The following is a 23115-nucleotide window of genomic DNA, read 5'->3' on the forward strand; positions in this document are numbered from 1 at the left end:
GCTTTGACACCTTAGCTGCAGCAAAACAGTTTAGTTAGTTTTACAGACATCTTCCCACCTGTACAGGATGGTTAAAAAGCTTATATTACCTTACAGTCTTACCTGACTTGAAGTTAAGTCAACTTCTGTTAACGTGGATCATTTCCATTGGTGCCTTTAGCCACTTGACACTTTTTCAAGATAGTCTTTGCTTAGCAAGCATTAAAGATACAATTAAACGCCGAGTGTGCCAGTTCCGTAAATGATCGACATTCAGTTTTTTTAGTGTATAAATTCAGTCGCTGAAACGGAAAAAGATGGCTTAACTTTTTACTGTAAGCAGCTAAAATTGCAACGACCGTTAATTACGATGTTGCTCAGCGACGGAAAGACGAATCAAGCGCGAGGAAACAATGAATGAACCACAGACTGTAACAATGGATGAACCACAGACTGTAACAATGGATGAACACGTCTGAATGTTATCAAGTTCAGACTCCTCTGACAACGATGTTTTCATCACAGCTGTATTTCTACATTACGAGAAAGCAATAAACGTCAAATCTCCGGAAGTTGGGGAGCGGCAGAAGTCAAGTGAGGGGGGCTTTTGAGCACTCCTTCATCTAGGCCAGGGGTGGGCAACTGGCGGCCCGGGGGCCACATGCGGCCCTCGTCAACCCTCAATGTGGCCCCCAGGTCAATTTTTACACATCAAAACATGAAGAAAACATGACAAAATCTGCCATGAAATCATGAAAACCAGAAATATTTCCATAATTAATAATAATAATAATAATAAATATTTCCATAAAACGAATTTCCCCTCGCGGGATCAATAAAGTATAAATTATTATTATAATAATATTTGATCACTGGTATATGTTGAGTTAAATTTGAGACATAATTGACTGTTATTGTATGCTACAATTTGGCCCCCTGGCAGTGAGAATTAAATGAATGTGGCCCTTGCTGTGACCAAAGTTGCCCATCCCTGATCTAGGCCTACCCTGACGGGAATAATGCAAGGGCATAGTATTTCTACTGTAATTATATTTTCTACATCTGAGGATAAACAACAGATTTATCTATGGCAACCGCTTTCCACAACACAAATTAGGTATTAAGTGCACTGATATATAACCCTAACCCTATATATAGGGCCTCGATACTGAACTCATTTTAACATGTCTCAATTCCCAATTAATCAATTGGCCCAGTCAAATGTTTGTAGTCCAAACACCCAAACCAGTGTTTGAACTACAAGTCTCAGAAAGGTTGTTCCTGTTACTCTCAAGGTTCAGTTAAACAGCTTTATGTGAATGTTTTTTTCTCAGAGTTTGGGTGTAGTTACTTGTTTCATCATACTGGTGAGGGTGTTCATAGGACCAATAAGAAATATACTTAACTTGCTGAAATACATACCATTCCACACATACAGCCTTCTCGTGAACCAAGTGACCCCAACAGGAGTGACATGTACATTAAGAGACAACGTAATGATGACATCGAGACAAATGCAAGTTAAACTTTCATCTTCACCTTTAAAACAGCAAATTTATTTGTCTTTAAAATATAAAAAAATCAACTAAAAAGTATTACTATTTCATTGTCACTAATAGAAACAGTACGGAAGCACTGAGTCTTTGAGCTCTTTTACCGCTCTTCAAGTATGTTAAATCAGTTCATAGATTATTCTTCAGCAGTGGAAAAAAAAACACCAGGACTGCAGAACCCAGCTGGCCCAGAGGGCAGGGTCCAGATCCAAATATAAGTACTCGATAGTAGTTTCCTGGTTGGCAGAACCAGTGTTACAGACTTTAAACATCCAAAAGAAACAAGTCAAGAACCCACTATTATTTGATCCAGTGACAAGTCTGATTCCAGAGCAATGTAGCTGTTGTGCAAGCACCCCATTCTTCAGATGTAGCGAAGAAAAAAAAGTAAGAGTTGGTCACAAGAGCTGAAATTTGAGGGATTGTTTAAAAGAGAAAGAGAGAGCAGACTGAAAAATTAAAATGGCAAGACCAGAAGAGAGAAAACTTACAAAAAGAGAATGTGGACAACTAAATCAGCAGAACACTGTCGGCACGTTACAGTTAAAAGAAATTAAAAATAAAAACATCAATCATCTTTGTTAAAAATAGCAGTGACTTCAAAACAATACCACTTGATTCAGCTTAAAAGTAATAAAACTCAACAATTTCTTCTGTGGCATAACAATGCAAAGTTTTCCACATGTAAACAATTCCACTCAGAAGAGAGAAATCAAGTGTGCAGTTCTCTCTGCCCCTCCTTCAACTACAGTCCATTTACCCTTAGAGTATGTACTTGTGCCACAAATGCACTAAAGATAGCCGGTTGATACCAAGCATCCAGCCGTTTCTCTCCCTAATTCACCAAATCATTCCTCTTAAAACACATTTCAGGATGTGATAAAGTGACAAACCTCCGATGCAACCCTCTTGAGTGTTTTAAAAAGCTGAGGAATAATAAAAGGTAGAGCTTTTGAAATTCAACTTCCTGTATGGGTGAATGTCCTCATTTTACACAACAGCCCCACCCCTCTGTTCTTAGAACATTAAAATAAGCCTTCAAAGTCGGTCATCTTGGGTGCAGAAGAAAGCGATGCAGATACTCAGAAATAGCCTCCCAATGCCTCCAGAAGAAGGCGAGGAAGATCACGAGTAGTAGTGTAGAGAGTGTGCGGCTGCGTGTTTTCATTAAGGGGACGACACAGTTAGCCACTGTGGACACAAACACCAGAAGCACTGCCATGACAGCTAGCAGCACATTGATTAGTTTTCCAAGAAGGGTCCTTGCTGTGGCATTCTCCAAACCCTCGAGCTGCACCACCTGCTGTTGCTGCTGCTGTAGCTCCATCTTGGAGATACGAGTCTGACATGCCTCCAGCGCCTCCTACAGGTCAGAGACAAAAATGTCAGTAAAGAAGTTCAGAGGACAAAGCAGAAACAATTACCAGAAGTTCATTTTGGTGAGCTTACTTGAATGTCTCTCGCTCTTTCGTAAGACTGATAAGCGATCTTCTCCTCCATACTGGCTAGTTCCTGTTTTAAGTTCAGAATTTCATTCTGGTGCAGTTCTGTCAAGTCATTGAGTTGTTCTTCTAAACGTTCACACCTGAAAAATAGTGAAAACAACAGCCCGTTATAAACTAGGACAACTTTTCTCTTCTACCCATACAGACCTTCTGTATTAAAGTGTACAGGACATTTTACAATACCTGTATCGCTCCTCTTGAAGTGCCTCCATGATCATTGTATAGTCACGTTGATAGTGAGTTTTTAAGTTTTCAAAGGACTCCTCCAGTCGACCCTGGTTTTCCCGAAGCTCCTGTATCTCATGAAGTACAGCATCAAATCCTGATGCCTGGCCGTGTTCAAGGGTGTTGCCCTTGGAACTAGGGGGGCCTCCAGGGGCTCCAGTCGTACTGTTAGCTCCTGCTGAGCCAGAAGTAGCGCTAGAACAGTCATCATCACTTCCATACTTTGGGCTGGAATGCAACTGTCCTGTCCCAAGGGTCCTCGTTCCCCCAGGACCCACTCCTTCATCTCCCTGAGATTCATCCAGGGAGTCTTTCAGGCCTGCAATGTTATCTGCACTGCCGAACTTGTTGCGGATGAGAGAGGCGATTTCTCTCGGCTTTGACACGACGGCTCCAGCTGCAGAGTGAGTGGCGTGAGAGAAACTGGAGAGGCCACCTGTTACCTGTAATCAGCAAGATCTGGTCAGTACTCAGGCTGCAACATGAGACGTATGGCTGTATGACTTCTAGTTTAACCAATGTAAACCAGTGAATTAGGCTGATAATAGAAGGGCAGAAAATTCCAGTGGGGATTGTGATCTGCCTCTTGGATGTGGCTATTGTAGCTTTTATATGCAATTGATATTTAGGTTCAAAATGCATTCCCCTTTCTGAAATCATAATTTCTGAAGAAGACAGTGGATGGATCTGGATAAAGAGCGCTGGGGGAAATGTGAGAGAAGTGACTGAACTGCATTGGTGTTAATGTGGCATTTGAAAATGTAGAGAGAAATGTTAGCCTAAAGTTCCTGCTGTGAGTCTACTCTTATTTCCATTCAAGTGTCATACAGCTCATACAGAGAACATTGAAGGCACCAGGAAAGCACAAACCTTAGCGCCAACATCTTTCAGCCCCTGATGCATGTCTCGAAAAACATCTTTGGGCTGACGAGGGATGCCGTTGTGCTCCACCTCTCGAAGCTTCCGGTGGTAATGCTCCAGCTTCCTCTGCAGTTGCTGGATAGTCTGAGCTGACTTTTGATTCTTCTTCTCAAACACCTGCTTGATGCGTGCACTCTGCTGCTTGTCTGCATTATTAGCGAGTTTCAGGTACTCGGCCACGTTGTCGTCACGTGCAGTTTGTTCTATTTTGATTTGTTCCGTGAGCTTTAGAATCTTCTGTTGTAGTTGGGCAATGGCCTGCTTAGTTCGCTGTGGGTCTGGGGTACTGTCGACTACATCATACCCATCTGCACCGTATGGGAGGGCATTGGGTGACACAGCAGGGCCCGTTCCATCATAGCGGTCCAGCTGTTCAAATAAAAGAAAAGAAGAAACGATCAAATAAACAGGAAGACATGTCTGTTATTTAATGTTTGATCTAATGAGCACCCTGACAGTGTCTAATGTGAACACCTGTGTTTATACTTTATAATGAAGATATGTCACTTCTCTTTTACAACAGCAGAGGGCACCAGTAAAACTAAAGTTTCTTTTTTCCCCCCCTGTCACTTCATGGCTCCAGTTGAAGGAGCCCTATGGGGAAGGAAACAGTTAGTTAAATAGTCCAGCCTAACTGTAGATTTAACAGGAGGTAAGCAATTGATTTTTATTTTACCCCTCAGCAGGTAGATTGGTTCAAAGCCAAGTGCAAATTAGTTGAGTCCCTAAACAGTCACCAGAGCATTAAGAGTCAAACTTGGGCAACTACAGGAGAAGTAAATAGTACTTCTGGGTTGTTAAGACAAACTGAAAAGGCCTCATTATAATATGATTGTTTTCCCAGCTTCTAATTGTCTGAAGAACATCTTGGTATGCAAGGCCTCTTGGATATGGTCAGGTCAATCCAGTTTCCAGATCCATTTTAGTGATTTTTTTTTTTACAACAGCATTGGACCATTATTTTATTTTTGGCCAACATAACTGAAACAACTGTCAGGTCACAAATAAAAAGTCACTGAGCCTTAAAATATGATAACGGAGCTAAGAGAGAGCTGCTGTTCTTCACAGAAATGTTATTTAGCCAACATTGTCAATGAGTATGTTTTATTTATGTTTTCTTATCTATGAAGTGATAGGCTTTTATGGTTTTCTTGGTTCCTTTTTGACTTTGTTTATTCATTCATGGTCAAAAAACAACAACAATCATTTAGTTTCAGAGTGTTTAGCCCTGCAAGCATTCTCTGTCCTAAAGTACTCTCAGAGACAGCAAGGGCTAAATTTAGAAAGGCTTAAAGCACATAGTGACCAACCAGTCAAAGGCAATCTGTGACCTTCCTCCACTGACAGCTCATCTCGACATTCAAGGGTTCAACCAGGCCCATCTAAACCATTAGCAACCTTTTAACATGGCTACATAATTAGACTTAGTTTGACTTTTTTCTTTTTGTAAACACATACAACGCTTCTTGTATTCAATTTGCTTCTTTGTGAGTGCACAGCATCTCATTGTATCGCTATTCAGAGCCAAAATGTTATGACCTATAGCACTATTTCTAAGAACTAAAACATTTGAGGTTTTATTAGGTTAAAGAATGTTTTTTGTCTGTTTGTACATGGTTTAAGATCGCTGAATATATTTGTATATGAATAGAATAGACTGAGTATATGGGATATAAGAATATTTGTATGACATCAAGAATGAACAATTACGTGTTAAAAACAAGAAACAAGAAAATATACATGAACTTTGTCATTAACATTGTTTTTATTCCCTCACGATTATTGGGTTGAGTTGAAATGTATCAAAACAGGAGTCGAGCAGGAAACGAAGCCATTTGCTGCACCTTGAGCTCAGTTTCTTCCCTACATGATTCAGTTGGCAAATTTGCATTTTGCAAAGTGATGTTGGATTAGCTATAAGCAGTTCCTAAACCCCTTTGTGTACAAACATTACAGGATCATCATTAAATGATTACTTTTGTTGCTGAAGAAAAAATCTAAACACAATAAAGTCTCTACCAGTGCTTAGGTTATAGAAGAGTCGTTTTGTCTCAGATTCTGTAACAAAAGTAAGGCCTTTTTCTTTGCTTCCCTTTCCTTAGGTTTGACTCAGGCGTAACTCAGAGAAGGAGTGTGACCACAAAACAAAGCAATTTTCCTCCTTTGTGCACCCCCACACACACTGGTACACTCAACAACTGCCTTTGTGACCTATATCCAAAAGCCCTCATATCACCCAGTGTATGGCTTGCTTCAACACTGGAAATTCTCCTGCTCTGTGCTCAGGAGTTTTAAAGTCCTACCTGATTGAAATCGGGTAACATCACACACATAAGAAGAATCTTAACAGATATTCTGCTACATAATCTCAAGCATGCACACACTACAAGATATGAAAATAATGGCAAATCACACACTTCAGGATTTCACTAAGGTTATCGTGCCCGATTGAGGAACGCACCACCTCACATGACCTCATTTAAACAATGGAGCCGGCAGTTCAATGTGTGATTATAATGCTTTGTGCAGAGAGGAAAAAAATAATAAATAATTTTGAAGTTTGGGTGAAGAAATGGACTGTTTATTCTTCAACAAGAGCTGGAGGTAACTGTCCAGCACACCTGTGTGCACACCTTGCCACTGATCGCCTCTACTGTCCACTTATTAGTCTTCACTTGTCTCTCGCGGTTATTATAGTCACAACTTCTTTCATGACAAAATGGTCAAGATTTTGGGGCGCTTGTGGCGCAGTGGTTAGAGTGCACGCCCCATGTGTGGAGGCTGTAGTCGTCCCAGAGGGCGGCCCAGGTTCGAATCTGACCTGTGGCTCCTTTCCCACATGTCATTCCCCACTCTCTCTCTCTATGATTTCAGACTCTATCCACTTTCATATCTCTCTAATAAAAGGCACAAAAATAAATCTTAAAAAAAAAAAAAAAAAAAAAGGTCAAGATTTTAAATCCTAAATAAAACAACATGTTTGATGTAAATCAGGTCCTCCCCGACTATCTCCGAGCAGATCGGGGGCATTAACATTGAATCTTTATAACTCTCACCCTACAAGAAAATCTGGGAATATAATTGGTTCCAAGCAGCCTCGAGTCCGAAACAGCCCCTCAAATCGGCCCGATCCCCCAGTAGTCTGAGCTTTAAGAATCTACTGTTGCATGAAGATGCTTAAGTTGTTCTATGACAGGACTCAGACACTTACCTTGTCTGGCTCTTCTGTTGAGTGATAACCCGAGGTCAGCAGTATGTCAACTAGGGCAGGGCTGGTGGGTGTATCTGTGGTCGAGGAGGAGCGTGGGCGTCCAGCCTGAAGCAGGGCCTCGTGGGTGCTGCGCCTGTGGATCTGCGGGCTTCCTTTCTGGGGAGGATCCCCAGAGCCTCCCACCTTGCTGCGGCGGCTTTGCAGGCTGGTGCCTCGCTTCATCATTGGTGGAGCGCCTCGGATCTGCTGCAGAACTCTGCTCAGAGCTGCAGGAGGAGCGGAAGCGGCAGAGTTGTCAGAATCCACAGGCAGGGCCGAGGAGGCGGGAGCATCCCCCACCTCTGACCCAGCATCGGTGGGTTCGGAGGAAGGGGCGCCCATGCAGGATGAGACGGAGTCATGTGGGGAAACGGAGGAGCGTCGGCGCTGTGGCTGGAAGAAGTGCTTCAGGCCATGGCCCAACGCTCCCATGTTCTCCAGGGCATTATGGGTGATTTTGGACAAGCCGTGCTCTGACTCCGACGCCCTCCTGCCAGCCTCTGGCTCCGCTCGACCTCCTGCGTCTGGCTCTTCTGTACTCTGCTCACTACTACCCTGATCCATTTGAGACCTCCAGTTTCACAGTGAGGCTCTACGGGGGTGCAGGGGACTAGCTACGCCCCGACGACACCCCCTCCCTCCCCCCTCTGAGAGACTGGTTGAGAGCCGGGGAGCAGAGGGAATGGCACTCAGTTGGGCCTTGTGAGTGGGCATGCATCTGTGGCTTGGCTCAATGTCATGCTTGTCTACCACAAAAGGAAAATAAAATGAATTATGACATGCTGCAGTGGGTGATGAAAATAATAAGCAGTGGCAGAATATTAAACAAGCAACACAAATGGGTTGACAGACATGACAGCTGTTTTTGCATTTTAATAAAGGAAGGTTTATTGTTTATTTTGCTTGAAAATTAATTCATGATTGAATAAAGCTTTCTATTTTCTCTCTGCTGAGAGAAAACAGTAGATATCTATTTCAGCTAAACAGCAATTGGCATGTCTGAAATTGCCAACCCAGTAATGCAGAAACACAAAGTCTAAAAATAAAAATACACAAGGTTTACAAACACTTTCTGAAATGTTGATGTTTTTTTGTTTTTTTATCCAACATGGTGAAAGTCCTGCTGATTTCTGACATCCCTGCTTTTTTTTAAATTAATTTCTGAGCATTCAAGTCCAACTTCACATAGGACCTCTTTGAATCATAATGTTCCAGAAAGCATTCATTACAGAAATCAATAATCAACAAAACTTTGAGTGCTTGAATGATGCTAACAAAAGAGACTACAGAGTGTAAAAAAAGGACATTTAATTCTAAATGGACAGTAATTCTTATCCAATTTTCTGAGGATTACGGTGTTCAGTGATCTACGGCGGTTCCGCTTTGTGTCTCATTTTATAACGAGACTAAAATCCTGCACTGTGACGAGTCCACGTCCTCAGCTCTCAGGTGTCGGCTTACATAAAAGCCGCTTGACTTAACTAACATGTAAGGAGACTTGAGAAAGAAAGCAAGAGAGGAGGTGAAAAAGAGTTTGACTTACCATCAGCCCAGCTTCTCCTCCACTGACTCACAACTCAGGGAAGGCTAAATGAAGCAGAAATATTGACACAAGAAAACATAAACACTATGCTCCATACAAAAGAAAAACATAAAAAAGAAAAAAAAAAAGACTTGAACACAAAACTTCAACTCAGCAGTTACTGGTGATAATGGATATGTGAAGGAATACAACACACTTAAGAGCTGCTAACATGCTGAGTCAACAGTCCACCACCTAATGGACCTTTGTTTAAAACCTTAAAAGCGAGAAGAAAGTCGATTCATGACGAGCCTTGTTGTGTGTTACAACAGAAACTATTGTTCAAACATTTCAGCACTCATGACAAGATCAACACAATAACAGCTCTACACACCTTTACTTTAGTGTATGACAAAGAAGCAAACATCAAAACCTGAAATATGTTAGGAGTAGCAACAGTACACAACTCGTCTGTGGCTCGTACAAGAGGGGCAAGAGTCTATCCACATTTTCTCCTGAACCACTTAAAAGCCAACTATAAATCAGGCTACCCTTTAATACAAACATGTAGGGATTTTTCATGATTTCTTACATCAACGACTGGACCGTAACTTCATTTTCTTTGACATTACCTTTGGTTATATGGCACCATAGACTTAACGTTCAAGCGCCAAAACCTAAGACTCAAATGAACGCACTATCACTTTTCATTTTTGTTTTCACATCATTCTGCATGTTTACTTTACAATCCACATGTATCAGAAACGATGTATTTTTAACCTTTTTAATTTGTATTATTGAGTTACATGTTTGCCTGTGCTTACTTTCCCCTCTATTAAATGGGGTTTCTGAATTTGGGCTTTTATTTGAAATACTTAAAAAAAAAAAAAATTTATTAACACTGATGAAATTGACCACCTACTGTAAATCAAATGACTCCCTCATTTTTAAAAATGCTGTCCTTATTTCAAAAGCCAGAGACAGACACACTCATTTGAGTCTACTTTGTCTTTGCATGCTTGAATCACAGGGAATCAAACCCAAAACACCGGCTCACAGAAGTTGCAGCACTCAAAATAAATTACAAGTTGAATTTGTTTGTATGGACTGAACTCTTCCATTACATCTCGTTAAATGAAACCAGAGATACACTTCAAATTACTAAGCATGAAAATCAACATTGAACATCGAGACAGAATGTTTTACAATATACAATGTGTTTATGCACAGGACATATCCCAAGCTTTAAGTAATGGGTCTGACTACGCAGTGCTTGGATAATTTTGCAGTGAAACAGAAAAAATTATTCCACGAGTCAGCAGAGCTAGAAAGTATCACTTAACAAGCCAGCAGCAAAATCTAGCAGTACAAAAAACCCCTCTGAATTGCTCCATTAGTGCTACACAGTGACTCATTACTGCTGCTCCTGCTGTTAGATCTGCACTGTTGGATAAGAAAGAAAGCACGATGTTAAAGGGTAGGTGGTAGTGAGAATAATAGTGCAAAAAGAAAAGAGAATCTACAGTAAGCCATGCTTAAAAAGAGGCTGCTACACGGTTTCATTATATTAGGGCTAACTTACTGCAGTCAATCGTTTTAATTATTACTCCATACCAATGAAAACGTCAATAGAGAATGATATGTGACCTCCCTCCTTCTATAAGTGAATTACTGTTAGATCAATCTGACTACTTGTAACTTAAGACTGCAATCTCTCAAAACTAACTTCATTTTTGACACACCTTAAAAAGTTCTGTATCAAAGTCTGTGTCATACCAGGCTTGCCTTCACTCCTGGGATCAGGTCTGCATAGCTGCTGTTTAAAGATGTAACAATAAAGGTGCTCATCTTACAGACTTCAATTATCATGTGCTCTATGTTAGCCTACTGAATTAACACTAAGCTTCTAGTTTGTCAAACCGTTATTTTCAACCCCAGATCAAAAATTCTTTACAGACATGGGACTATAAGTCTTGACGTACACTGAAACTACAATGGCATGCGACTCCTCAAGGCTACGGGCAAAGTGTTCTCTTGGAAATGGGTCAGCCAACATTCGCCTATCACTCTGTAAACTTGAAGGGATCCAAGGTCACATCATCTACAGTGTTGAGTGTGTCTAGCAGCATTTTAGCCTTTTCATCTGTTAAATAAATCATTTTTGCAAAAACAGCCTCATGGCAAGCATGCATCTAGAAGCAGAGTGTTTCATTTGATGACTGCTTTTAATGCAGTATTACCTCTGCAAATAGCACTGATTTGTTTCACATTTATTTACCAGTGAATACAGTACACTTCATGCTTATTTTGAGAATTAAAAATACAATAACATTCCATTATTAGTCACAATCGAATTAATGGCCATAATAGTATGGCTCATTGAAACTAAAATGGAATTTCATAGGTTATTATAGAGGGACACAAAACACAGCAAGAGTCAAAGTGCTTGTATAAACTCACATTCAGGTGTGGTCATCCGCAGATGATCTGTTGTGGATCTATTTACATGAAAAGGCGTAATCCAAGGGAATTTTGAAGTCTGCTTCCTCTGGGTTACTCTCACAAATGGAAGTGTGGACGGATAGCTGTTGAACTTTAGTCAGCTGTTTCCGTGGACATTTAGAAAAATCACATGCTGCAAAGAAAACAAGCAGAGGAAAGAAAGTCTGAGAAACAGATCGTTGAGAATGTTTTAACACATCCTAATTGTTACCAAGGGGTTTTGTTTCACTACATGAGACTTTTACAAGTTATACCTTGGACTAGGACTATCATACATTACATGATGTCTCAGTGTTTCCTCCAAGTTAGGGGTAGTGGCATCGTCACCGGGGAAAAAAATCAATCAATTTTTTTATTCTTATTTACAGTTTTGTTTGATTTCAACAGTGCATTTACTTAAACAAAGGTTCAAATGAAACCACAACATATTTTAGATAGCCTATTTTAATGTTAGAAGTAGCAATGAAGTAGTGGGCAGAGTAAAGGTAAATAAACGATGATCCTTTGAGAGTATGCACACGACCCTGCAGTCTGGGCCCCAGTTGGGCAACCCATCAAAAAAAAGTTTGTTTACCTGCTTGTGAAACTAAAGAGTGTACACATTTTGCAAAATTCATAGATTAAGTATTTGAAACTGTCACATAAACTGATTGTATTTAGCGTCCCTTACTGACAAGTCCCAATCTGGAAAATAATATCTTAATCTGTTTTAGACTTAATAAAACATTATGTTGATGATCTGATTTATTAACCACTCGGTTCTTAGACCAGAGGAAAGCCAGGTGTGTCCCTTCAAGCCCTGAAGTTTTTGCAAAGGGACCTTGTCAGTGAAGTGCAACTGCAGTGCTCGGCTCCAAAAACTGTAGGGGGGGCTTGATCTTGTGATGTTGTTGTTGGCTCAGTTTGCATGACTTCAGAGCAAGCTGGGATAAAGCTGGACAGAAATCTAACCAGCAGCATTCATTGTCAGGCAAGAAGTGAGGTTGTTGAAAATGTGTGGCTAAAATGGGAAAATTAAAACACTTCTATTTTTGTACAGCACCGGCCTGCAAGGGCTTTTACATTAATTACTTGTGTAATGTTAATTAATAGTACCAAAAAGCCCCCTTGGGAAAATGTGCAGGTCATGCACCGTTTGCTTTCAACGTAGAGCCACTATGAACATAAAATAATTCATTGTGACCATAAAAACTTAACATGTATGACCTATTGTAATCGCTCTCTGCTTGAAAACACGGTTACAGTCACACTGCCAAGAGCCCAGCATCATCCCTTCAGTGATGTCACCTATTGGTGTTAATAAAGTTTCTTTTGAAATCAATTCTTATGATAATCACTCTCACTTGTACACACTAACATCAGGGAGCTCACTATCAGCATGCAGTTTAAGTTGATTATTTCATTTATTCATTAGGTAACAGGTGCATCCTGTGTCAATATGTGACTACAGTGAATCTGCTTAAAAAATAAAAGGCAGATGGTTTGATAAAGTCACTAATATACACAACTAACTGGACTGTTTTCAGGAGTGATGTTTCTCTCAGATACTGTGTAGGGTCTGAGCCCGATCGGTTTATCCGTCGTTAGCTGGAGCTAAGAAGAGGCTGGAATTAGCAGCTTGCTATCCAACCTTCGTAGGCCCGGCATTTAACAAACATGAGTCTGGGATATATTAGAAAAGGACGATAAAGAAGTTCAAAGTTCTGTTAGAAGGCGGTGCCAATCGCTGATGTAAAGAAATGTATGAAACATCGGTGCTTCCGTTTTAATGGCCTGTCTACCTCTTGTTGTAGCTATAGCAGTACAAGCTACCACATTGCACCGGAGGAAGCTCGCTGGAGTCCAGAGCTCACACCGGTGCAATGTGTGAAGAGGGGAGAGGGGGGGGGGTCGTGGGGTTATCATAGTTCGTGAACGCAGTAGAGCCCGTGTGTCTTAAATGTCACATTCACCTGGTGACCATGCTTACCAGCTGCATATAAAGATTCAAGTATTCAGTCTAATACACCTGTCTTCCTCCTCTCTCACCTGAGCAGCTGTGTGGCGTTTTTCGCAGCTTCTTTAAACACTGACACACAGGTTTGAATGAACGACAGCTTATCGTCATTTGTTAAATTATAGAATTACTGCCAGAATACATAAAGGGAGGGTATACTTTATACTGGTTAGCAGAAGAAGTTAGCTCATCGTATCGACTTTTTAAACCAAATTGAGATTAAATCCTCAAACTGTATGGTGATCAAATTCCTAAACAATCACCTAAAACATATTAAAATGATTGACATACCTCAAAGTAAACCTTTTGATTATAATGTGCAGCATAACATAATATCAGTGTATGTCATAAGCCATACTCTGAAACTCTGCACCCTGTCCTTCTGTCAACACTTCAAACCAAACTCAGGTGTGAACAGCTCCAACACACTGGGTGAGTTTAAATTGCAGGTATCTGGAAGCTGTCACATACTCCCACTAGGCTTTCTTAATCACACCTTGGGAGTCTTGTATTTCATGGTGGGGGTATTTAGTCAGACAGTTGTCACAGTTTAGGTTTGCGTAAGCGTACAGTCCCCTATTTGCAATGTTAATATCAACCAGTGCTGAACTTATCTGAGGACAAAGTCAAAGCTCTTAGCTTAGTTCAGTTTGTTTAGCACATCCTGGTGGAAGCGCTCTGATAATGTCACTGAATCCGGCCTGGGTGTTGTCCCCAAAGTGTAACCTTTACACATTTTGTCTCCACCGCACTACAATGATTTCGATTTCTTTACTAACTCTCATGTAAGCCTACTTATCATCGCCATCCCAGACTGTTCTCGGTTGTAAAACAGGCGCTTACTAGCCGCCTGACCACTCCGCCTGTCAGTTAGCAGGCTGGCTAGACTGTAGCTAAAACAACAAGCCATGGTTAGCTACAGGCGAACAGGGCAGCTCGCCAGGCGGCAGCCACAACACCATAAACAACGTTAAGCGACCTCAAACATTGTACAGATCGGATAACAGCATATGGAAACACATTTCATTCATAAAACACTTCGTAAAATGTGTGTTTTTTGCTGGCTTCAACTTACATGGGCGCTGAGAGGATTGTGTTGATGGCCATTCATTTCTCCCGATGGTTGGAACACTCCCACGATGACGTCAAATAGCGTGCTCGACGTCAGAACAGCTGAGTACCAGAGGCGGCTAACCATCCCGTGTGTGCAGGTGATCCGGTTAAATGGGTTTATTATATTTTATATATCAAGCGTATAGTATATACATTATATAAGACATGATGTTATATTTATCTAATATGCAATGTTGTATAATATGTTTAACCTGAGATTTAAATAGTAAATGGCAACGACAGCTTCAGTGTAATTGGCTGGACTTTGAACCATATTCCTCTATGCCCTTGTTTAATATACAATATACAAATCTAAGTATGCTGCAGTAACAATTTTTGTTCCTGTGATGGACAAAGTTTTTATGTAATTATTCAAATCAAAGCTCCAATCCTAATATTCTGTAAACACACAAGAAGGTTCTTTGTATGAAACAGTATAGCTTTGACATTTAATTACAACTGTATTCAAATCTTAATATATAACTTCCTTCTCTGCAACTCAAGTTTTTATAAATGCATTGTTAGCAGTTTGCTGTACCTTCAGTCTTGAAAATACCATTCAAATAGATGTTTGCGACACATAGATCACACAATTAATAATTCTAAGTAAATATGGCATTTTAAAGCTACATAATTACTTTCTATTATCTTTAGGAATCAAGGAAACATGCACAGAAATGGGTAAAGACACATTTTTATTTTTATTTTAAAGTTATTTTATACTCAATTCTGATCTTGATGTTAGACCAGATGACACCAGTTGTGCTTTGAAGTAATCTTGTTAAGATGAAACAAGTTTGTGGATGGGGGATTGAATAACATAACCACGACGTCCATTAGAAAATGCTGCACACATCCTGGTCACAAAACTCCAGGATATCTGTTATGAGAAGCACAGATGTAAACATTAGAACTATTCAAATGTGTGATGGTTGCTTTGTTTTTGATTTTGAAAAACAGGTGTCAGCCAGTGATCAAGATCTTACCAGAGCGTGTGCAGTTAAAGACACTTTCTACGTGACTATAGAACTCGTCTCCGAGGATGGATTGGGAGGTCATGTGACTCGTGTGAACCAAACACTGAGTTGCATCTTTAAACAGCAGATCACTTTCTCCGTACTGCTGAGACTCAAAGAGCTTAAACTCAGTGGTTGGGTTAGCTGTCAAAGTTTCCTGTAAGGTTGTTGAAAAGTATCTGTTTAGAATATAAAGCTTTAGAAGAGTAAATATACAAATACACTGATTTAATTAGGTAATTACAAACTTAAATCAAGTTGAGCTCATTTCAGACTACTCATGAAAATATGTTGTGTGGCTACTTTTTTGTTCTTTAAAAAAACCTTTTTTTTCTTTTTTTTTTTAAAAATAAAGCATAACTACAGTGGAAAGAAGAACCCCTGATTTTAAACCCTGACCTGTGATTTCATCAGGAAGTCATACACTCTCGCTGTTAACACAGGTCGCGTCATGACGGTGTTTGGAGGGACAACTCCAAGGTTACAGCTCTCCCACTCTGACAGTGGTGCCCGACGCCCATCACCACAGAGCAGCTCAAAGTCTGATGACGTCCAGCCCTCTGCCCAACCAGTGGAGCTCAAACCTGAAAAGGTCAAGCATGACAATGAGATACAATGAGGATACATTAGTGTGAGTGTTCAGGTCATAACTTCGTCTTGAAAATCTCACTGAGGATGTTGTCATGAAGGTTGTGCTGCTCAAGGAAGGCCACATCACCGTAGCTTTTACCACTGGGATCTCCAACCAGACACCTTTATAAGTATAAGATTTAAGAGTCATTTCAGCCAAAGTATTACACACATGTTCAACAACAAAAAATAGTCCCTCTCTACGACATAAATAGACATAATATTTGCAGATTAGTGACAATAGAAAGGCAACTGTCTATGGAAAGTGCCATTGCTGTCAATTTCTGTCGTTCAACAACTGATAAAGTGTAGGCCTAATCCCCCCCAAATTCAACATCTCTGTCATGCATCATGCGTTTTCTTGTAAACTGCTACTGGATGCTTTGAATTTCCCTTGGGATCAATAAAGTTACCTATCTATTTATTTATCCATCTCTAAGCTACGTTTTTGTTTTTTGTCACCATGAGCGCTGTTAGCCATTGTTTTTAATAATAGATCAGCTCTAGTTCAGCATCAAAGAACAAACTACTCCACTGTAAGTGTTTTTCCATATCAATGTGTAACATGACTTATGTAAGTTACAGTTAGTGGGTTATTCACAGAATGGAAGAGTCATGGTGAGCAAGACAACAGTATTCTCATTTGACCTGAAGGAGTTCCTCCGGGACAACAATCCGCCTACTATTTATTTTCCTGATTGTTACACGGCCACTTACAAAAGAAATCAATAATCTGAAACAAAATATTGATTTGGAATTTGATTGACTTAAAAATGATTGATTTCTTCTGCTTAACAGATAGTCTTTTGGAATCTACAGTTAGAGCTGCGTCCATAGCAACAATTAACTCTGTATCCTTCATAAAATGAGCGGATTAAGCCGTCATTTCTCACATTAAACTGAACATTTTCACTGATGCTGAAGTGAGACAAGGTGAACAGGTCGATGTGAAGCAGCACAGGACCTGGTTGAGTTTTTCTCCTTTGTCAAGGATTTTAGTGACATTTTCATTTCTTTTCCAGTTTCTAAAACATCTACATATACCTTACCATGATCTGCCCTGTTCTAACTTCATGTGCCATCTTCAGCTTCAGCATTTTTCTGTCATAACCTGCAGTTCCTGTGTCTTTTAACCTCTTTCCTCCGTTGTCATCCTCTCTTTTCTACTTTGCCCGCATTAAACAAATGTCAAATTATTCGGTATTTGTTTGGCAGATTGACATTATTAAGGTTAATCCTACAGAGTCTGTGATAAGAGCCATTTCTGTAGTAACCGTCTACTTTAATGATTTGTTCTTCTTCTTCAACAGTGACGCATTGAGGGATAGCAGATCATTTCGTAATTTGCCAATCAGAATCAAGTATTTAACACAGCCTTATAATAAAAGAGTAATAAAAATATATGTTGTGTTCACAGCTGCTCCCAAGGGGCCAAAACACTTTCATCTATACATTTTTATTAAAAGCTGTGAGTATCATAAACTAAGTCATTTTACATCAGATGTATTAGGGTGGCAGCTAATCTCAAATACACGTATTTTGGAACCAGGACAAATAAAACCAAAATGAAATGAAAGGTTTACACCCACAAACATCAGGCAGAAAAATATGCTTGTTAAAGTTTTCAATAAAACTCTGTATACAGTACGTGCCACTGCAGCAATAACATGTTAAGGTAAGCCATACCTTAACGCCCCCACGTTGCCGTAGTAACGCTCATTGTGATTGTCGGCACACCGTCTGGTGGCTGCCTCCCCCGTACCTCCCATACACACTTTACACAGATTGCCCTGAGAACCGGGAAGACAGCCTTTCCAGAACACGTCGTTGTAAACTGAGGAGACAAAGACGAGAAAGTGACACCATGTGTGTAATAATATGTACATTAAAATGTACAGCCGTTTATTGTGTGTCTCAGAAAGTCACGTGTTTACATGATTGCTGCCAGTTTAAATACAAAGTGTAAACTTTGTTGTGGCAGTACCTTGGTTTGGATCACAGGGGGAGCTGCTGTTGTGCTCCAGGCTCAGTGTGTGTCTGTATGGCAGCAGCCAACCTGCCGGGCTGTACATGTGACCGTGACAGGAGCGACGCCCTCCCAGGTTTCCAATAAAGACGTTCTTGCTGGAACGTTTTGCCACTGCTACAGCCACCACTAAGGGCAGCACTGTGGAAAGAGAGAGAGAGACACTTTTGATGTAAAGACATTAATCACATAAGCTGCCAGGGTTATTGCTTGTTTACCTCACCATCTGTCTCTAAATGGGTCGATCCTTCAGCAAGCACACATTTTCTGTCCTTCTCTGAGAGTCCAAACAAAACACAGAGGAAACAAATCAAAGCATACAAAAAAAAGGAAAAGAAAACACAAGTAAAACATAACAACGTCCTGATGGCAACAGAGAAAATTCAAATACACAGTTAAAAGGCCCTTTTGTCTCTTTTGTGTGCTCAAAAACAAAATCTGAGCATAGACTTTTGCTCTAGAAGAAGATAGTCTAACCATAATATTCTGTGACCACAGGGACCAAACCACATCTCCCTGCGATGAAAGTGTGAGTGGCATCCAGAGAGACAGCGTCTACCTCGTCCCTCTGTAGCAAAACATGTGATGTTGTCAGGTTAGATGTTTTTTCATGTGTTATCAAACTTTGATTTCCCAGCAACCTGGGATTCATCCGACTAAAATGACTTGCCTTAATTTTCTCAATGCAGTCGCGCATTGAGACAGCTCTGACACACACCAGGGGGTCAGACTTTATATTGAGAGCCCACTGCTCACATTTCATCTGCTCTGCATGGCTGATACAACACCATCGCACAACGCTGTCCTCAAGGGAGCTTCCTACAATAGTGCAAATTTAAAATGTGTCAATAAATCAAAGCCAGTCTGATTTGAATGAAAAAAGTAACATCTACACACTATTATTTGCCAGTACCTTCATGTCCGAGACCTTTGAGGAGAGCCACATAATCCAGCCCCAGCACCTGACTGACGTCCATGTCGTCTGGCAGTATAGCAAGTTTATCCGTCACATCTTTAAAGAGAAGGTCGTTTTCTCCAAAAGCAGATGAGTTGAAGAGTTGGAAGCGCTGCCTCTCCCTTCCTCGTAGGCCAAACAGCATCTACAAAGTGAAGAGGAATATTTTATTTGGGTAAAACGACAACTACATGAAAACAAAGTGTGTAACTGTACCTGCACTGTCGTTAGAAATTTGCGAGCGATCTTCCGGAAGTTAAATCTTGTGACCATGCCGGCTCCTGGACCTCGACCCAGATGACAGGTTCTGTATTGGCTGAGAGGAGCCTGAGTGCCGTCCGTGCACAGTAACCTGAACTGGTCTCTCTCGCTGCCTGAGAGAAACAATCCGAAAATTAAAAAAGAGATATCAGAATACAGATGTTACACCCTTTGAAACATTAGTATTTCAGTTTCAGAAAGTTGTGTAGATGGCAGTTGGCTCCAAACTTTTTTGTCTGTGATTAAAATGAGCTTCAGATACTATCGAATAACACCAACTGCTTTTTCCCAATGTCTTTTATTGTGGTCGCAATCTTATTCCATTACCTACATAAAATCTGATTTTTTTTTATTATCCTCGGCAACACAAAAATCAATGAATTGCCTCCGCCTTTTTTCTAATCATGGTTATATTATGATGATGTCCTTTTTAGAAAAATGTCTTCCATTAAAGTTGATTTCTTCTGGTTAGATGATTATGTAAAAATAGAGTTGTGCTTTAGAAGAGGAACCTTTTTTTGTCGCAGATTTGATCTGCAAAGCCTGGAAGAAAAGACTGAATACACTTTTTAAGACGGAGTTGTGACAGGAGTATGTAACTTTGTTATGTTATGCACAAATTATGCTACACTCTCCTCTACCTGACTCTCTGCTACCTGCATGGGCAGGCCTTCAGGGCCCAAAAAAGACAGCCAGCTCACCTGCAGCAATGCTGTCAGCATATAGAAGACTTCTTAATCCTATAGTTTGACTTTTAAGTTTCCTAATGTTTACACTAAATTTATATGAATAAAGTAGTTTACATTTCATGTACTGCATTGAGTTATTGATTGTTGTTGTCAAGTTTTATCTTTATTCCTAGATTTACCTGTTTTTATTTTGACAATTACCCTTTGTGAGATCTGATTATGTTTCAGAAATGATGATGTATAGACATCGCTAGAAGAGTTGAAAAAGTTGAAATCATTTGAACAATAAAATGCTGGACTGGAACTCTTTGTCTGTGCTCAGCTGTCCTGTTATTTTTACAGTCTATGGTCCTGACCAACAAACCACTGAGCTGCTACAAATCATTCCATAACATAAAACAGTGTCTTTGAGTTTTTGAAAAGTGCTTATAATTAAAATATATTAGTATTATTATTATTATTATTAGTAGTAATAAAAGAAAAGTTTGTTTAAACCCAAAAAGCTGACTAGACTAAAATTGGACTTTCTGCAATAACTTGGTCAGTATCTGAAACCCCAATGCCACCAGGTTTTAAAAGTTGCACAGAAGTTCTTACAGAAGTCTAATAGAAGATAGTTTACCTTCAACGCTTTCAAGAGCTAAGTGGTCCACAAAGGCAACATCTCCTGCCCCGCTCCTCAGGCATCTGAGGCAAATCAAAGAGGATGTCAGTGTCTATGCTGTTTTGACATTTTGTATTTTTCTATCACTGCAAATGTGCACTATAGGCTGAGAGCTTGTTTATATGCCTTACCTGAGGGCTCCTTGGCTGTTGTAGAAGGGCTCACTGTGGGATGTTTCACAATGATAGTTCTTCTGGCGGATGTAGGACTTCTGGCCTTGGCACAGAGCGCAAAGAGCAGGAGCAACGGCTGCAGCTCCAGGAATACAGCTGCCACTGAAAAAGGTACTGACGTCTGCTCAAGAGGAGAAAAACAAGTCAGTAGGGTAAAAAATATAGAAGAAGAGGAAGAAACTTCCACACAGAAGGGTCACTTCTTTACCCTGACTGAGCGGCTGCTCCTTTGACCAGCTCAGGTAGTTTCGGGACAGCAGGAAGCCAAGAGGAAGACTCCATCCAGCAGTCCATCGAACCCCGCTGTGACAGCTCCTGTGGCCCTGAAGGAAGCGAATGTCCAGACTGCTGTTTGTCACCACAGCAACAGACAGAATACAGCCTCCTACAGGAAGGTACACATGGACAAAGACAGTAAATCTAACTCAGGCACCAAAGCTGCAGAGACATAGTGAAGAGTCTCAGAAATGTGACGTTAACGTACCTTCACTGTATATCTCCTTTGCTATGGCAACAAGCCCAAACTGCTTCACAGCGGAGTAAACTTCTCCTGCATCTAACGTCACTATATCAGCACGGTTAGCCTGAAACAGAAAAAAAGTATTACGGAGTCAGATCTTACGATAGTGCTGTTGAAGAGTTCATATAAAGACTTATTAAAAGAATCACCTGGAACAGATATGTTAAGATCATTATGTCATAGTCAAAGCCTTTCACTTTTCCAGATGATGATGGAGTTACAACATAACAGATTACAGCATTAGTTAAACATTACCATGCAACACAGCTGTAAATGTAAAACATCAAATTAAATCAGGGAAGGGTTTCCATTACCACACATCATTATTTGGAGGCTCATTTATTTGTGGCAGATGTCTTTGTAAAAAAAAAAAGAAAAACAGTGCTTGCTCTAGTCTAAACTGATAGATCTGCTTGCTCTTGGCTTATATGGTGGCAGATAAAGGACAATACATTACAGCTACTGCAATGCATAAGGTTTTATAGAGAAAGTATTGTAATTACCGACTTGTTTACATGGAGTAATTACATTTTTAAAATGCCCTGCTTAGTGGATACTTTCAGCACATTATCAATAACAGAATGACCTCTGACCACGACTTTTGTAAAAAGAAATATTTCAATTGGCTTGTATATCAATTAACTGTCAAGTATAATGCCAAACAAATGTGTCTGACTTTAATTATCCTAAAAAATTAAAATGTTCTGAGTCAGATTTCAATCTCAATTTTAGAAAATATCCAACTTCTTGCTGAGGGGTCTTTTCTCAGCATATTTCCTAGTAAGAGTATTTTCCAATAATTAAATAAGGGCTCAAATATGCATTTAAAAAAAAAAGTCAAACATGATGTAATGTAGCTGTATTTGCAACAGTTGTTTTTTCCCTTTGCACACTTTCTGTCTGCAATAATGTCATTTGATTTGAAGCAGTGCTCACCCTGATCTTATCGATGCAGTCTGTTGTGCTGGACGCTCGGATGCAGGAGAGTCTGGCAAAAGCAGCCACGGCGGCGGGCGGCAGCACTGCCACCAGAGCTTTGGCAAGCTCTGCACACTTCCTGTGCTCAGGATCAGACACTGTGCACCATCGCGTCTTCTTAGCTAACATGTAGGGGACATTTTAGCAGTTCACACCAGTTAAACACAAGACAAATATATTCCAGTAGGCTACACAGTAAGGTTTAAGTATCTGATGCAGTTCTCTTTGCACATTTTAATCATTTTAAAATCTCAATTCAACTTTTTATTGTGGTAAACTTGAAAAGATTTTATTGATATAATATAAGATATAATTGAATCAAGATCAATTTTATCAGCAAAGTCTCACATCAAAAAAATGTTTTACACAACTAGAGTGAAAATGTTCTTAAAATAACTTTTTAATGAAGTTCCATTAATCTAGTTAAGTAACAAACCTTACCCCTGACGCAGCAGACAAATGTGGAAAAGAGAAAAATGGCAATAAATCCTCGCATTCTGCTCCACTGTATCTCAAGTCTGTATAAAGAAGCCTGCAGAGCACAACAAACAGCTGTCCTTTCTGGTAGTCTCAAATCCTTGATACTCCTGCTTAGACTTCCCAGAGCATTAGAGGCACTTGTACTGACGGATAAATA

At 40.1% G+C, this 23115-nt stretch overlaps 2 protein-coding genes and 1 long non-coding RNA gene across 6 annotated transcripts; 1 reads left to right on the plus strand and 2 right to left on the minus strand.

Annotated features, from left to right (window-relative positions):
* Window positions 1–1500: 1500 nt before the first annotated feature.
* Window positions 1501–14664, minus strand: tmcc1b (transmembrane and coiled-coil domain family 1b). 4 transcript variants are annotated; one of them, XM_061042921.1, is made up of 8 exons: window positions 14529–14664; window positions 11416–11590; window positions 8977–9020; window positions 7395–7660; window positions 4133–4552; window positions 3221–3705; window positions 2982–3117; window positions 1501–2895 (listed from the first exon to the last, which is right to left on the minus strand). In XM_061042921.1, the coding sequence occupies exons 4-8, from the start codon at window positions 7617–7619 to the stop codon at window positions 2581–2583; spliced, it is 1581 nt and encodes a 526-aa protein (XP_060898904.1). In that variant the 5' UTR covers window positions 7620–7660; window positions 8977–9020; window positions 11416–11590; window positions 14529–14664; the 3' UTR covers window positions 1501–2580. The 4 variants fall into 4 exon arrangements, with proteins under 4 accessions (XP_060898904.1, XP_060898901.1, XP_060898903.1 ...); XM_061042918.1 differs by having other exon boundaries at window positions 7395–8179; XM_061042920.1 differs by lacking the exons at window positions 11416–11590; window positions 14529–14664 and having other exon boundaries at window positions 7395–8179; window positions 8977–9822.
* LOC132977969 (uncharacterized) lies at window positions 14528–17409 on the plus strand. The gene is made up of 3 exons (XR_009673861.1): window positions 14528–14664; window positions 15221–15247; window positions 15527–17409. It is a non-coding gene; the product is annotated as an uncharacterized LOC132977969 (long non-coding RNA).
* Window positions 15163–23112, minus strand: sxph (saxiphilin). The gene is made up of 17 exons (XM_061042917.1): window positions 22920–23112; window positions 22437–22600; window positions 21465–21564; window positions 21189–21365; window positions 20939–21101; window positions 20766–20830; window positions 19410–19567; window positions 19152–19338; window positions 18909–19057; window positions 18716–18806; window positions 18462–18515; window positions 18197–18379; window positions 17899–18046; window positions 16253–16335; window positions 15982–16166; window positions 15553–15739; window positions 15163–15446 (listed from the first exon to the last, which is right to left on the minus strand). The coding sequence occupies exons 1-17, from the start codon at window positions 22972–22974 to the stop codon at window positions 15403–15405; spliced, it is 2193 nt and encodes a 730-aa protein (XP_060898900.1). The 5' UTR covers window positions 22975–23112; the 3' UTR covers window positions 15163–15402.
* Window positions 23113–23115: the final 3 nt, after the last annotated feature.

The sequence above is a fragment of the Labrus mixtus genome, chromosome 7 (assembly GCF_963584025.1).
Source record: "Labrus mixtus chromosome 7, fLabMix1.1, whole genome shotgun sequence".
NCBI lineage: Eukaryota > Metazoa > Chordata > Actinopteri > Labriformes > Labridae > Labrus > Labrus mixtus.

What these genes read in the sequence shown, in the direction of transcription:
- sxph (XM_061042917.1), bottom strand. Translation starts at nt 22,974, where the DNA reads ATGCGAGGATTTATTGCCATTTTTCTCTTTTCCACATTTGTCTGCTGC. An exon ending in ATTTGTCTGCTGCGTCAGGG is followed by an intron (nt 22,601 to 22,919) that starts GTAAGGTTTGTT and finishes CCTACATGTTAG; the next exon opens with CTAAGAAGACGCGATGGTGC. An exon ending in CAAAGGTCTCGGACATGAAG is followed by an intron (nt 19,058 to 19,151) that starts GTACTGGCAAAT and finishes GCACTATTGTAG; the next exon opens with GAAGCTCCCTTGAGGACAGC.
- tmcc1b (XM_061042918.1), bottom strand. Translation starts at nt 7,997, where the DNA reads ATGGATCAGGGTAGTAGTGAGCAGAGTACAGAAGAGCCAGACGCAGGA. An exon ending in CTTCAAGAGGAGCGATACAG is followed by an intron (nt 3,118 to 3,220) that starts GTATTGTAAAAT and finishes ACTATTTTTCAG; the next exon opens with GTGTGAACGTTTAGAAGAAC. An exon ending in AAAGAGCGAGAGACATTCAA is followed by an intron (nt 2,896 to 2,981) that starts GTAAGCTCACCA and finishes TCTGACCTGTAG; the next exon opens with GAGGCGCTGGAGGCATGTCA.